The sequence below is a fragment of the Ctenopharyngodon idella genome, chromosome 7, assembly GCF_019924925.1.
Source record: "Ctenopharyngodon idella isolate HZGC_01 chromosome 7, HZGC01, whole genome shotgun sequence".
In the NCBI taxonomy this organism is placed as follows: Eukaryota; Metazoa; Chordata; class Actinopteri; order Cypriniformes; family Xenocyprididae; genus Ctenopharyngodon; species Ctenopharyngodon idella.
Window position 1 is genome coordinate 15,206,879 of NC_067226.1, and position 17,336 is coordinate 15,224,214.

The following is a 17,336-nucleotide window of genomic DNA, read 5'->3' on the forward strand; positions in this document are numbered from 1 at the left end:
TATATATATATATATATATAGTGCTCAGCATAAATGAGTACACCCCCTTTGAAAAGTAACATTTTAAACAATATCTCAATGAACACAAAAACAATTTCCAAAATGTTGACAAGACTAAGTTTTAACATCTGTTTAACTTACAACATGAAAGTAAGGTTAATAATATTACTTAGAGAACAAAATTTTCAGTTTTACTCAAATTAGGGTGATGCAAAAATGAGTACACCCCACTGAAAGTCTCTGGAGCAAAGCTAAATTTTACACTACAAATGTTTAATTTAACAAGAATTCAACCACAGGTGAGTCTAATTATTCATTACACAAGTGTCCAGCAGACAGATGACTATAAAAGGGTATTAAAACCCCTTCCCATTTCATGCTGTCAGCAATGGCACCTCATGGAAGAGAAATGTCAATTTCTTTACACCAGAAAGGTGAATGCTACAACGAGATCAGCAAAGCTTTACTTATCAGTCAGAATACTGTAGCAAAAGTGGTACAAAAATTTAAAAAAGATGGAACTGCAACCATCTCACAGGCCACGTACACTGTAAGTTTCAGGAGTGACAACCGCATTTAAATGCGGGAGTGAATCCCCTAAATTATTGGTACATGTGTGTACGGAACACGACTCACTCTCGATAATGCGATGATTGATAGCTTGGAAACCATAGCGACGTTCTGGCATCTCTCATGCTTGGTATCCGTTATTGTGACCAAAGTAATATTACAGTGACAAAATACTCGATATTTTCAGCAATTTAACTAAACACACTAACACGGCCGATGGAGGCGTCATGTTTTCTTTATGCGTGTACAGCCTGTTTCACACAGCGCGCTCTTCGTGTGTTGCCATGATCACTCATTATAAGTGTTTTTGGGCTTGTTGTTTAAGCTCGTCTCGTAAAGTGAATGGGTTTATTGAGTTATTAAAGTGAGCAGACATGAATCGCGATATTTTGGTCTTATTTTCAGCATAAAGCATTTGGATTTATTTAGGTTTATTATGGGCTTATTCTTGTTCGCTGATTTTTCTAGTAAGATCTGGCAACTCAAATGAGAAAAGGCTTGTGCTTTCCCTGTGATTCACCGCACATACAGAAGAGAGACACATCTCAGATGAAGGTTAAAAACATCATTAACAACTAGTTGTTCAGTTCGGTTCTGTATACACTGCATAAAATTTCTGTAAATGCGGTTGTCACTACGTGTATTTTTCGGGAGTTAATTCAGTTGTGGAATGCGGTTGTCACTCACATATTTTTCTGAACTGTATGTGTACAGAACGCGATTAAGCACTAAAAGGTGAACTGACAACCGAATTTAGCTGCAGTGTGTACGTGGCCACAGAGACGTCCAGGTTGTCCACGGAAGTTAACACCTTGACAGGAGTGTCCTCTGATGAGAAGGGTTGAAGAAAATCGGCATGCAAGTTCACTGCAGTTATCTAAAGAAGTAGAAAGCCAAACTGTGGTGCCGTCCACGAAAGAAGCCTCTCCTAAAGCCCAAGCACAAAAAAGCCCGCCTAGAGTTTGCCAGGGCCCATGCTGACAAAGATGAAGACTACTGGGACTCTATACTCTGGAGTGATGAGACCAAGATAAAGGTTTTTGGAACTGATGGCTTCAAAACTGTATGGCGTCGCAAAGGTGAGGAATACAAAGAAAAATGCATGGTGCCTACAGTGAAACATGGTGGTGGCAGTGTCCTTATGTGGGGCTGCAAGAGTGCTGCTGGTGACGGGGAGCTGCATTTCATTGATGGCATCATGAATTCACAGATGTACTGCTCTATGCTGAAAGAGAAGATGCTACCATCCCTCCGTGCCCTTGGTCATCGTGCACTTATCCAGCATCACAATGATCCTAAACACACATCTAAGGCCACTGTTGGATTTCTGAAGAACAACAGGGTGAAAGTGATTCAGTGGCTCCTGATCTGAACCTAATCGAACACCTATGGGGAATTCTGAAGAGACAAGTTGAGCATCACTCTCCATCCAGCATCCAGTCTCTAAAAGAGTTTATTCTTGAAGAATGGAAAAAGATAGATGTTGCAAAATGTTGCCAACTTGTTCATTCCATGCCTAGAAGACTTGGTGCTGTCATTAAAAATCATGGAGGCCATACAAACTACTAGATGTAGTAGTTTTTGTTGTGAGGTATACTCATTTTTGCATCACCCTAATTTGAGTAAAACTGAACAATGTGTAATCTAAGTTATATTATTAACCTTACTTTCATGTTATAAGTTAAACAGATGTTATATTAAACTTAGTCTTGTCAACATTTTGGAAATTGTTTTTGTGTTCATTGAGATATTGTTTAAAATGTTACTTTTCAAAGGGGGTGTACTCATTTACGCTGAGCACTGTGTGCATATATATATATATATACATACATACATACATATACACACACACACACACACACACACACACACAGGCAACTGACCCAGTACAAAGAAAGTCATCATTCTTTGAGTGTAATTCCAGAGGCCAGCCTATACAGGCCTGATAGCCATTAAGGATTCATGATTCATCTGGATCTCATATTATAACGGCTTGAATTTTTCATGCAACCCCTCAATGCCAAGAGGAGAAGAGGAATTGAAATTAGATGAAATGTTGTCTGCAAAACTCACCCAGCACATTAGCATGTTAAAACCTTGTACTATTACAACAAGACCTGTGACAAGATTTGCTTCGTTTTGTTGGATGTAATCAGTATTTTTAGGATAGCTGGACCAGAATGGATCATGTTTGGACATTGTCAGGATGGAGATGTGAGAAAAGTCATTTGCGACTGATATGTGTGTGAGCGAGTGCGTGTGTGTGTGTGCATAATGGCATATGGCCTGATTATATGCAGCGTTACGAGACTATTTTATGGTAAAAGGGATGGTCTACCCAAAAAATGAAAATATTGAATTATTTACTCATCCTCATGTTAATACAAACCTACATGCATTTTTTTTTCTTTTGCGGAACACAAAAGAAGATATTTTGATGAATGTTGGTAACCAAACCATTTAGGTAGAATTTACTGTACGTCAGTGGTTCTCAAACTTTATGAGTCCAAGAACACCCACTGCCCAACACAATATTCAATGACTCCCTAGCACGAGTTTTGATTTCAAAACATATTAATTAATGGGCCTAGTTTCTGTAAATTAAATAAATAAATAAAATAATTATAATTAACAACATTAAAATAATTACATTTATTTAAATGCTGCATGTTCTTCAGGGTTCCCACTCTTCTTAACCAATTAATTTACATGACTCTTTCAGTCACTCACAATTAAGTAGATACAGATTAACAATAAGGACTTTTAAAAATGTTTTTACTCACAATTTTAAATTAATATAGAGCTTTGCATAAATAGTAAAACGTGTAATAATGATAAAAATGAACATGACATTTTAAGATTTTATTAAGTAAGCATTATCTTATTTGAAATCATTTTAAGTCATCTTGAGGCGCACTTGAAAGTTGCTAAGGTCCCCTAGTGGGCCCCGGACCCCTGGTTGGGAAACGCTGATGTACATACTGTATAATCTGCATAAAAGCAGAAAAATATACTGTTTATACAAACTTTTAAATGCTGCACAAAGGTGGCCTAATTTACACAGAATCACAATGGCGTGAAACAATATATCACATGCTAGAAAGTTGATTATTGATTCATGTGCACAAGCATGTCACACAAGGTCTTTGCTCACTCTCTGGGTTATTTTCTAGCTCTCTCAAGCAGTATAATTAAACAAAAATAGTTCATTTGCAATAAAGGTCAGTGCCACACTTCACTGGCTCTCGCAGGTGTGTCACTGAGACAACCGGGGACAATCAATTCTCCATGGTTACTTTTTGTTCTTCTCAAAACGGCTGGCAAGCAGTAACTGACACCAACAACAGGAGGTCAGACAATGGCAGAATGCACCGGAAGAAGGGGTTTACTTCCTCTTTTGTTGTTATTTTGGAGCTCGAGCAGGCAGCAGTGAATGGTGGCTGTTTTTAAAGATCTCGAAATAGGCCTTTCCTCCCACCCGCTCCCATTGTCTACACCTCGCCTACCCACGTTTGCTCCCAGTTAACCACGCAGCCAACTACACATCAAAAAGCACAATAGCGACATCCATTCTCAACAAGATTACTCTATCTTCCTAGTTTGGCTCCTAGGCTTTCATGGGCTGAGGGAGCCTGGGATAAGCCCTTCTGCCTGCAGTTCCCCTGACGCAGGGTGCCGTCTGCAGAAGCGAGCTGCTTAGCCCTGCCAAGCATCCACTGACTCACTGGATGATGACTTAGCAGCCCACAATGACTATACCAGTAAGCAATTAGAAGGTTTAAATAATTATAATCAAGTGTTTAAGTAATCAGGATTGAATAATTGCAATCCAAAATGATGAAGAAATTAGCTTAGCTGCCAGAGCTTAAACTAAACCACATGATTTTGCTTGAAGTCTCTCAGCAAGAGTGCAGTAAGTGCAGTTTGGATTTGTTCTGGTCAGATATAATCCACCAGAACTGAAGGAAAATATATATATATATATATGATGAAGCATTTTGTGACATTCTCATTGAATTAAAGCAGAGCTATAACTAGTGTTTTTTGTTGTTTTTTTTGTCATTTTTTCCCTCTGTCTTAATGAAAATGTAGTCTCTTAAAATGTAGTCATTATTTCTTCAAGTGTTATTCATTAATTATAGTCCATTTTATTCTGACAGATATTACATATAATTTTAGTCTATGAAAATAACATTTTAGCAGGCAATAATGTTCTGTAACAGATCAAAGTTGGCATTTTTTTTTTAAATGTATAGACATTTAAATGATATATAAAATATACTAAAGATATATCAACATAAAATGCAGCCTATAAGTGTTGCTGAAATGAAAACATATTAAGTGTACAATGACGTTCAATGGATGCTTTTATTCAGCAATGATGCATTAATCAAAAGTGACAAACATGTATAATGTTACAAAAGATGTCTATTTCAAATAAATGCTGTTCTATTGAACGTTCTATTCATCAAAGAATCCTGAACAAAAACGTATCAGTTTCTACAAAAATATTAAGTAGCAGCATTGAACATTAATAACAAATAATAATTTTCAATATTGAAAACATTGATTTCTTGAGAGGATCATGTGACACTTAAAGGGTTAGTTCACCCAAAAATTAAAATTCTGTCATTAATTACTCACCCTCATGTCGTTCTACACCCATAAGACCTTTGTTCATCTTCGGAACACAAATTAAGATATTTTTGATAAAATCCGATGGCTCAGTGAGGCCTGCGTTGCCAGCAAGATAATTAACACTTTCAGATTCCCAGAAAACTACTAAAGACGTATTTAAAACAGTTCATGTGAGTACAGTGGTTCAACCTTAATGTTATGAAGTGACGAGAATACTCTTCATGTGCCAAATTAAGCATGTGCGCTTATTAAGTGGATAAGTGGATAACGTCAACTTTCGGTTCCAAAAACGGAGGTAACTTTCAGGATATGTAAGTAGCCATAGTAAATAGTAAATAAAGATTACTTATTAAATGAAAAGATTGAAAAAAAAAAAAAATGATTGCACAACCACCAAATAGGTGGCGATGTGCACTAAGTAGGTTATGTAAATCGCCATTAAACAAAAGAAGAAGAAGAAGTAGAATCAGAGATTGTATTATTATAGGGAGATGAGAGGGTCTGTATCTCTTACCATTGGAGAAAGCATAATGGCTAACTTAATCACGTGCGGCACCTCTCAGCCTATCGTGTAATGGCCTCTGGTCTCCTTCCCTGTGTACCGCTGCAGCCGGAGCGTTAGCATTAGCCGTTTCGCTTTTTTGGCTAAAGGTTGCAGGCTTGCCTTCCAGTGGCTTTGGTAGAATGGCACACTTTTTCTTGGCGTCTGTTTCCATGGTGAATCATTGATTCTTCGCTCTGTTGAGAATGTGTTAAAGGATTAGTTCACATTCAAATGAAAATTAGCCCAAGCTTTACTCACCCTCAAGCCATCCTAGGTGTATATGACTTTCTTGTTCCTGATGAACATAATTGCAGAAATAATAATAAATATCCTGACGCATCCTGGCTTTATAATGCCAGTGATAGGGTTCAATGAGTATGAGCTAAAGAAAAAGCTTCAATCCACATACATCCATCATATGTGCTCCGGCCTTCTGAAGCGAAGCGATGCACTGGTGTAAAAAAATATCCATAATTTAAGTCAAGTATCAAGCTTCCGCCAGACCACCTTCCATATTCAACGTATGCAGAAAGTGTAAACCTCTTTCAGTTCACAAAGCTTACGCTACATCATGCGCCTTCCATATTAAACTTACAGAAAAAGTGTAATTGACACGACGCCAGTTTACACTTTCTTCGTAACCTGTATACGGAAGGCGGTCTGGCGGTAGCTCGATGTTTGACTTCATAACTTGTTAAATATGGATTTTTTTTTTTTTTTTTTTTTTTTTTTACACAAATGCATCGTTTTGCTTCAGAAGGCCTTTAATAACCCTCTGGAGCCGTGTGGAGCACATATTTATGATGGTTGCATGTGGATGGAAGCACTTTGTTCAGCTCATACTCATTGAACCCTATCACTGCCATTATAAAGCTCGGATGCGTCAGGATATTTATTAATATTTCTGCAATTATGTTCATCAGAAAGGAGAAAGTCATATACACCTAGGATGGCTTGAGGGTGAGAAAAGCTTGGGCTAATTTTCATTTCAAAGTGAACTAACCTTTAACTGGGAACATACTCTGGGTTGGCTGAACTTACTCCAGGATGCATTTCTGGAACCAGCATACCTCAAGTAAGCAAGGTTTGGGTTAATCAACTGAGAGTTCAGGGTATATGTGACGGTAAGTTAACCTTGCTTTCTGGAATAGCCCCCAGATTAACATTGACTCCAGCTCCTGTGTGTCACTATAGCTGACCAAACTGCTGCCATGCCATAATTCAAAATATGCTGTAAAAAATTCACACATTCAAAATGCTCATTCCAGCAATGAGTTCTCACTGTACATAGAGAAATAAATAAATAAGAAGAACAAAGTAAATAAATAATCACTCGTGTTACCTTCGGTCATGGTTTGTATAGCGAGTTGACTACAGTAAACACAGTATGATGCAGAGGTTCTCGCAGCACTGAGTGAAAGGGCCGTATAACACGCTTTAGCAGTGAAAGATTGAGCCCAGGCGACACAGTAAAGGTTAACTACTTAATTCCAGTGATTAGTCCACACAGAGTTCAAGGCTTTCTGCCAAAAGCCTTCATTTAGCAGCTACATGCACCACCTCCACAAGTTCTTTCAACAGCCAAAACCTAGAGACTGCTGGCAAACAAAGGTAACATCAGGTATGTAAAGTACCCAGGTGGGTATAGGCTGTCTGCACCATCCTGTTCAAAGCCAGATCACAATCAGCATCTCATATGTCTTCTAAAGGAGGCTATAATACTTGACCTAAGATGTTTTCTTCAAACTTGAGCATGCGCAAATTTAATCAAACAGCAGAAACGAGATAGAATCCACCACAGCCTCTGAGGTTAAAGCAAAGCATCAAAAAGCATGTGACAATCTGGCCCACAGAGAAAGACGGTTATAAAAGGTTTGTCGATGTATGGATTTTCTTCCTCGCCTGTAAGAACCGAGGAGGGCGGCCTTTGTACAGATGATATCTTTTCACTTAATGAACAGAGATAAGCAGAAAAGATGGCTATGGATATTCAGTACTACGCGCTGCCATTACCTGACAGCGTGAATGAAATTGTCTCGAAGTACAGTTGGCTGAATCTGGCTTTTTTCCACCCATGTAATCTCACTCTTCCTCACCGGCGTGACTACAGGACCGTGCTTGCTCCTGCCTCTTCCACTCTGCATGAAAAAACGTTTACACAGCGTTCATTGTGGATTCCCACAATGTTCCGAGGAGGACAGATGAGGACGGCATGCAGATTCCTCATCCCAAGCCCCGGCGTCACTTCGGCAGAGGATTCAGAGCAGAGGGACAAAGTGTGCCTATGTTTGTTTGTGTTCTTGTTACCACTGAGGGATGTGGGATTTACACCTCAAACAACTCTTGCCGCGACCAGACCCTATAAGTCACTGCAAAGGTGCTCTGCTGTTGTCACACCTCTGCCATACTGGCTCATTACACCTCCTGGAGCTGTATATCATATGTATGTGTGTGTGTGTGTGTGTGTGTGTGTGTGAGAGAGAGAGTGAGAGAGAGAGAGGGAGAGAGAATGAGAATGAGAGCAGAAATGCTGCGAGGGGTATTAAGACATGGCAATCGGAGAGAGAAATAAAATGCCAGCAGTTATTTATTTAAATGCTGAGCAGTATACATATTTAATGATTCAAGAGCACCTGATAAAAGGCACATGGAGAAGCCCTTTTGTCTGTAATTGCGGCTATACGGTGACCTCGGTGTTGTAATGGAAATATGCTCAGCTCAAGAAATGCTCTTCTGTCAAGTTAAGACACTTCACACACATGTAGCAATCACACACACACACACACCACCCATCTACAAGCAGACCTTGTTAATGTGGACGAAGACAACAACACAGAGCTATAGACAAGCTGTCGGGCTGGTCCGAGAGGTGTTAATGTGATCCCAGAGCTCAGCTGGATGCTGTGCAGGGTCCTGGTGTTTTATTACAGCACTGTGCGGAGGGAGAGAGAGACACTGGGACAGACCGAGAGACAACAGACTGTGCTCACCTAGCAATGATATAATGGCTTTAAAGGCCTGCAGGACCCACAGCTCTTGGGTGAAATAACACACTGAATAGGAGGCATGAAATAGAAAGAACAGAACAAAAGGTGCTGAATATAATGGTGAAGCAATGAGAATGAGAGGAGCACTGAATTGTGCCTTAGGATTCTTGGATGTTTACTGATAATCTTGCAGTGATATGTAAACCACTTCAAGATATTAATTTTAATAACAGTAGAACAGAGCAGGAGTTGAAGCCATGGGTCAGTGGTTAAGCTCACGCACAGGCTTTCATTCATTCGTGTCTAGGCTTTCATTTCATCATTGTCCAATCCTGATGCCCTCATTATTTCAAGCTTGATCTGATTTTATTTTTTTAGTATTTGTATACACTATTTACACAAGTTTATACATTTGGGTATACACTGAAATACTGGCCATATTGACTGCATCTATGAGTATTTATGTATAAAAATATTTTATTTCACACTACCGTCAGTACATCAGTACATTTTTTTAAAATAATGTTACAATAGATTTCTAGTTCAAAATAAATGCTGTTTTTTTTTGTTTTTTTAACTTTCTATTCATCAAAGAATCCTGAAAAAAGTACTACTGTTTCCACAAAATTAAGTAACACAACTGTTTTCAACACTGACACTAATAATAAATGTTTCTTGAGCACCAAATCAGCATACTGAAAGTGAAATGTGAAAAAGTGAAATTGACGTGACATGTATGTCCCATACTCGGAATTTGTGCTCTGCATTTTACCCGTCCAAGTGCGCGCACACAGCAGTGAGTGTTGAACACACACACACACCGCAAACACACCCGGAGAAGTGGGCAGACATTTTTTGCACCCGGGGAGTGATTGGGGGTTAGGTACCTTGCTCAAGGGCACCTCAGTTGTGGGTAAAGAATGGAAGAGAGCTGTTCATTCACTCCCCACCTACATTTCCTGCTAGTACTGAGACTCGAACCCATGTCCGTCTCTCTAACCACTGGGCCACAACTGCCAATATTAGAATGATTTCTGTAGGATCATGTGACACTGAAGACTGGAGTAATGGCTGCGAAAAAGGTTTGTAAAAAGGTAACATTTAAGGTTTGCCATTAAAAGAATAAAATATATTAAAATAGATAACTTGAAATAATTTGTAAAATTAAATTGTAATAATATTTCATTATATTAAAGTTTTAGTTTGTGTATTATGATCATATAATATAATAATAATAATGAACCTATTAATTCTATAAATTCAATATTCTATGAAAATAAAATTATTTGTAAAAATGTATACATAAATTATACATAAAATGTTAACATTTTTCATTCTGTCAAAATGCTATTATTTACATTTCAGTGTCTATGCAAACATACCTGTGAATACTGAGATCACATTGTCATTACCTGGAGCTATCCATAAAAGTGGTACAAAGTTCAAAAAAGAAGACAGTTCATTCATCTCTCCTTCTGCATCACCAATGACACAATTCCAATCACAGGTCAGATCAGGAGCTTCAGATGGATGCAGTGACCACTGGTGATGATCAGCATCTCATTACTTCAGTTATCAGTCCACTAATACCCTAGTTAGTGCCCACTCGCCGGCCCTTCAATCACACGCAGCTGCTCGATATCCATTAGAACCTGCACCGCCTCCTTCCTAACCTAAGCAAATGCAGATTAATGCACAAGACCACCTCAGATCAGAATGTGCGTTGGCAGGGGTAAATCGTGAGGGGATCAGGAGGTGGACCTTTGATATGCTAAAAAGCCCCTTGTCTGATAGCAGCAAGGAATGAACTTGTGTGATGAACCATAAGCATGTGATGGAATTGAAGGACCGTTGAAGGATCATACGGTACGTCACAGCAGTATCCTGGACCCGCTGGTTATGATCTTGTAACCAGTGCTTAATTTGAGCCGGATCCTGCAGGATGCTGTTCCAGAAAATGTCAGATTTTAGATTTTGGCGTTCCGGTGTTTGTTTTTAAGCAATCCGGAATTAACAAGTGCATTACAGTGCGTGTGAGAGATGGAGTGAGACAGAGCGAGTGCGGGTTAATGCAGATGTATTTGGAGGTTATGTTTTGCTATTGGTCCTCAGCATATCTTTTTTTTTTGACCAATCAGCTTTGAATCACTCTCATTGGTTACTGATCAACCGAATAATATTTGGTTTCAATGTAGCTATATACATGTAGTTAGAGTTGTGCAGAAACCTATGAATGATGCTCTCATAGTTGTGTCATCACCATTTAGTGACGTCATTGTAGGTTTCGGAAAAACTGAAGTTGTATGGTCAGTTTTGGTCAAAGCATCTTTAATTGCTGTTTTTGATCCGACAATTATTCACTGCTTGTAACACACATAATCACTTGAATCAGACATTAAAGAGAGAAGCTAAAGACCTATTTCAGGTCAGTACAAACACTGAAATTAAAATGGTGTCATAATTTACTCACCCTCATGTCGTTCCAAACCTGTATGACTTTCTTTTCTTTTCTGTGGAACATAAAAGAACACAATTTTGAAAAAATGTCTCAGTGTTTGTTTGTTTTTTTGTTGCTGTTTTTGTCCATACAATGGAAGTCAATGGTAACCAAAATTATTCTTCAATTTTTCAAAATATCTTCTGTGTTCCACAGAAAATAGAAAGTCATACAGGTTTAAAATGATATGAAGATGTGCAAATGATGACAGTTTTCATTTTTGGGTGAACGATCCCTTCAATAATTAAAAAAAAAAAAAAAAAAAAAAAAGTACCACAAAGAGCCAAAAAGGAGTAAACAGACATCTAACATCTATAATCAACTAGACTAGCATGTGCAAAATTTGAGTCTACTGAAAATTACTAGACTATTCCTCATACTACATCTGAAAACTAACCAGAATATATAGTTTCAAGTGTAAATATCTATTTTAATTGCCTCACATGAAACACAAAACAAACAAATTCATTATTATTTCATCATCAAAAGCACTCACTATATTTGTATGCATTTGTTTCCAAAAGAACTGATTAAAACACACACACACGCACACACAAATCTCTGTGACCTTACTCTCACAAGTGTAAAATCATCCAATCGGGTTAGAAATTAATAGATTGATAAAGTGCTTTCCAGGTTTGTATGCAATATGCATCAGACGGAAAATGCACAGTCTGTGGGCGGTTCGTAGGCAAGCAGTCTGAGGCTAGGCGACTGGTAAACAGGTTTAGTTACCTAAAAGTGAGAAGCTGTAGCATTTTTCAGAGCACCAGAAACATGGAGCAAAACAGCTGAGAGTTAGAGCTGTAACTCTCCAGAGTGGATCAGTGGGAGGAATATAGATAATTCATGAGGTGTCAAGAAGGTTGAACAGGGCAAGTACTGCTCTGTGGTCTAACTTGCACCACTCAGTACAGACTGTGACCAGGAGCAACTGAACCAGAGAACTGCTCATTGTGTGCATATATTAAGGTTGTAGCAATATAAAAGGTCGTACTTTTTCCGATCAACCATAGTTTCATCTAGAAATCTTCTGAAACAATCATTGAGATATTGTTTTCCACAGAGATACTCTCTCCTCGAAAAATAAGGAGTTTTTGCTTTCTCTGTATAACAGTTGGGACAGTTTCAGTGGATTCTCAGCAATGTGTCATGGTAGCAAAGAAACAAAGTGGCAGTTAACAGCAAATCCCATCACAGGCAGCACAGAGAACATGAATCGATTGTCCGTTTCAGGGATTCACTGCTCCTTACATTCAAACTGTCACAATATTTTTCTTTTCCCCTTAGCTATAAGGCACACTTCCAAATGCCACTAAAGCGTTTTTAGAAACCAGCATTTCTACGACATTCCTCGACTATAAAACGGCTATTTTATTTTGGAATTGGAGAAGTGTAGCGTTAACGTGGGCCGACATTAGATTTATATCCCTTCTCAGCTCCAGTCATTGTGCTCAGTGAAACTAATCCACTCTGGCTTTCATTACAAAATGACAGAGCGCTACTAATTAATATTTGATAGTGAAGTTATTCATATTTAATATTGTAATGTAATTAATAATAACATAATGAATATTTCAAGGTTAAGTTGTAGGCCCGCATTTAATGAAGCATTGGTTAATAATACTGAGCTCACACACTTATTTACATGGATGCATTATTAGTTAATTAGTGTTGAATGGGGGAAAAAAAAGGAGATAGATAATGATATGGGTTTAAACCCAAAATGGAGTCATGCCTTTATGTAGGCCAAATCTGTGCTGGTAAATGTCCCTTTAATTTCCTCCCCTCCCCCTTAAATAAATATGTTCCAAAAGCATAGAATGAGCAGTTATTCTGGCTTTAATGCTGAAATCAGCTTCACAGTACACTGGACATCAGCATAAAGAAGACATATGTCAAATCAACTGGTGTTTGCTTGAGCAAAACACAATTTCTCATATATATAAACTGTTTCAATAATAAAAGTAACAGGGAAACGTCCACAGTCTGGCTGATGCACACTATCTATCTAGTGTTGTCATGCCCCCTGTAAAGCAAACAAATGTCCACAGACACATATCCATTTTCTTTTGTGAATAAATAATCAATGCCATTATCTTGTATTCATTCCCAGTAATCTTGTTCTTTAGCTCAGATTGCTAAATACGAATCGCATATTATCTATTCTCTTTATGCTACAAACACACATAATCCCATCACAGATAAGAGCACATTATGGTAAGAAAAGACATCACACAACAGTGCTATTAATTTGTGTAGAGTACATCTGCACTCCAAAGAAAATTATGATGTCCATTGTGATTAGCCATCAAAACACGCTCCAGCCAAAAGAGGGGAAACAAAGCCTTATGCGAGACAGCATCTAACTGACATATGCTGTAATAAAACTGACAATACTTTAAGTAAACACATCCACATCGTTCTTTGTTGCGCAAAGACTGCAATTTGTTCTGTTCTGCCCATCAATGTTACTTTATATATAAAATGTCAAGCATTTAAATAATATAGCGGTTATTTTGTTTCAAGTCCGAAATCATTTATTTGTGGTAAAAGCTAATGAATGCAAAAGCCTTAGCAAAAATATCTGTTGTATAAGTTGATACACTTGGTTGCAGTGTTATTTCTCATTTAGGTTTTGACTGAATAGTCCAAAATAGATACACAAAATAGATAACAGTTCATTTTTGCAAATTTTATCCTACAAACCAAATTTCATACAAATAAATGTGTTTTAAATGTTACAAATTTTGGAAATTATTTTTGATTTCAAATACATTATCTTTTACATTTGTTATTACATTTAACTTTAATGTTGCTGAAAAGTCTATAATAGGCTGTTTAATTGCAGGTTGTGAAAACTAACCTTGTGTAGTGTACTGATGTGTACTACGCAATGTATACCAAATTTAGGCCACATCCACATAAAGCCAGAGCTTTCCCTATCCAATCTTTTTTTTCCTCATCTCAAGAAATATCTGCGTACGCACAAAACCACTGAAAACATCTCAAAACAATGTAATATACATGCCAGATCAGTATGTGGCACTGTAATTCTGGCACAGAGATACACTAAAAACAGAGAATAAGACTTGGAGCATGCACATAATCCTTGCGCGCTGTATACAAACTTTAGTAAAGCTTAGAAATAAAGTTTTACTTTACTTACTAGCTTCTGCGGCACCAACACAAGCATGTAGTCCGCTATTGTTGTTGTTGTTGCTGTTACGTGACATAGCGGTGTCTGACTAGGGTCGAAAGGTGGGGTGATGACATCATCATTTCACAAAATATACGGATTAGCTGTACACACGAAAACGCAAGGGTGTCATTTTCAGATTTATCTACTCTGGGACCCGGTTTAAAAAAATAGCGGTTTCAGGCTCCCAAAATGCTGGACGAAACGCTTATATTTTTGCGTACACCGCTAAACGCGTCTCCGTGTGGACGGGCTCTTACACTAGGTACAGTTTGGGGTCAGTAAGTTTGTTTTTTTTTGTTTTTTCTTGGAAAGAAATCAAAACATTTATCGAACAAGGAGTGAGCTGCCAGCCAGTGAGTCAGACCACTGCGACCACTGAGACCATGAGGCCTCGTGAAACACTGAGAAGCATGCTGTCATGTACCGTAGCTAACTCTTCCTCTCCCTTCCTCGGTCACTCTGCTGTCTCTCTTAGCCCTGCCATGCCCACTTCTGCACGTATGCTAATCGTCTCCTCCGACTGGCAGCTGGTGCTCAAGGGGAGTTCGGGCGCTGACAAGACAGGAGCCGGGTGTATAATTAAACATCAGACCAGCACGTAATAAAAGCTAAAAGATGAAATGAGTGTAATCTCGGCCTGAGGTTCCTCGATAATCAGCCCACAACCACATGCCTGGCAGAGATGGCAGGAAAAGGGAAGAGAAAAAAAGAAAAAAAAAACATGCTGATTTGAATGACCCATTTGAATCACACACCTCCCACTCTTTATTTGATTCATTTTTTAATTAGAGAGACAGAAGTGAGGGAGGACTGCAGATCTTAGGTGATGGAGTGAGACGGTGAAAGAGAGAGGAGTGGTGTTCAATCTCTTCCAACAGCATGGCTTCCTATCTCACTGCAACATGGAACTTATCTGAGCTCTGCAAGCCATTCTCATGAGCACTTAACCTTGCGCTTTGTTAAAAAAAGCTGCACTAAAAATGAGGCTCAATCAATACTGGCCCAACCAAGGAAGCCTAGTACAGTCTGAACTCCTTATGTCCAACCATTCACCACCACTCTCCATGCACTGTCCTCCTACAGACAATCATTCTGATCCCCGGCACAAATGCTTCATGATGTTAAATACAGCACAACACATTAGAGAAGAGCAGAACGGCAAGTCATCGTCATCGCTCCCAGCTGTCTCCATCACGCACAGAGAGCCCTATAGCATTGTGGATGTGTCAGCCTTGAAAGCGTCATATTCATTTGCCCTTATACCTTGGAGATCATCACAGGAAGCCCATTTGCTGTGTTTGTTTATGCATTTCTGCTGATCAAAAGCTACAGCAGAATCCAACAAAGGCTGTTTAATTGCAGCTCTTGAAAAATTGATGCTCCTCTTAAGGACTTTTTTGTGTCACGCCAATATTGGGAAAACACAGGTGTAAAGGCCACATGAGAGCGCATGTTTTATTCACATGTCTGAGTGACAGGAGGGGGCAAGCAGAAACAGTAGAGAATTCAAGTGAGAGGCCGTAATTAGCTGAGGTCCTGCCAAATTTTGGACACACAAAGGATGGCATTTTCCACCTCACTGATGGTGGGGATGGTGTTTAATTGGTGCAGTGAAGCTAATGCAACCTTACAGAAAACTTTTTTTAGTTACACTTTTTTTTTTTAATTAGAAAAAAAAATAAAAAAAAATAAAAATAACAACAAGTACATATATTATGTACAACAAATATATACTATTGATACAACTGAACTTATTTGTGTGTGTGTAATATATATATATATACACAGTCAAACCAAAATTTATTCAGGCACCTTGAACATTTCATTCATTATTACTGTTTATTCAAGTTTATTCAAGTTAAAAAAAAAAAAAAAGGTAATAAAATATGACAAGATCTCATAGTTAAACTGTGTCAGAAAAAAAAAATTATCTTAAATATGTCAGATAACACTTAAGCAAAACATGGTCAGGTCAAAATGTCTGAATAATTTTTGGGTATAATATGTCAGTTTACTTTACTTTGCTATCCTCACTTACATAAATTAACTATAGTGTCCTGTACCCACTAGTAAAAATATACCAAAAATACCAAAAATGTCTGAATAATTCTTGGTTTGACTGTATATATATATATATATATATATATTAAATCTCTTAAGAAAACACACACTCTCACACATATACATATATATATATATATATATATATATATATATATATATATTCAGATATACGTCTTAAGAGATTTTTCTATTAGCAGCTAATTACTAAGAAAGGTCGACCTTATAAAAAAGTGTTGTTCAGAAAAGGTTGTAATATACTATATACTCACAAAAAAAGTGAAAGATTCATCTTGGTTGAAGAAAAAAATATATATTTTGAGGAACGAACATTGTCTTGTTGGCTATGGTAAAGTGCTAGTGGTTGGACAAGCATAGTGCCAGGTTGGGCTCCCGAGGTTCACGCTTGCAGTGATCTGTGAACAAGCTGCTTTGGCCTGCTCATACTATAGTCCTCTCAGGACCCAGAGCTCTCTGCACAGGTCCGGTGCCAGGTCACTCTCTTCTCCCGTAATTATCTCCATACCACCTCACCTGTCTGCATTCACACATACGCATGCAGCATATTGCACATTACACCTGTAAAATTCTATTTGGGGCTCCCTTCATACTATATGTGTTGCAGAACTTTCTCAGAGTCTGTGAAATACAACACAATGCATAAATTAGCATCAAGAGCCTTATTTTTCCTTGGCCTAATTGAACTGTTAAAGATGGAAACTGTGCGAGAGTCAGCGATGCCAACCTTGCTCTCTTCTTCACGACAATTATTGCTCCTTCACAAAATGTCAAACGAAAAGGCATTGAGGCAGCAGAATTAATGTTTCCACATGATAA

At 38.2% G+C, this 17,336-nt stretch overlaps 1 protein-coding gene across 2 annotated transcripts in view; it reads right to left on the bottom strand.

Moving 5' to 3' along the window:
* Window positions 1–17,336, bottom strand: part of cdh8 (cadherin 8) — a 96,353-nt gene that overhangs the window by 76,426 nt on the left and 2,591 nt on the right. The window contains exon 2 of one of the 2 annotated variants that reach the window (XM_051899868.1): window positions 11,210–11,249. The exons of the other annotated variant lie outside the window; for it this stretch is intronic. Coding sequence (XP_051755828.1) covers window positions 11,210–11,215 — 6 coding nt within the window. The 5' untranslated portion in view covers window positions 11,216–11,249. The remainder of the gene's footprint in view (window positions 1–11,209; window positions 11,250–17,336) is intronic. 2 annotated transcript variants of the gene reach the window in all.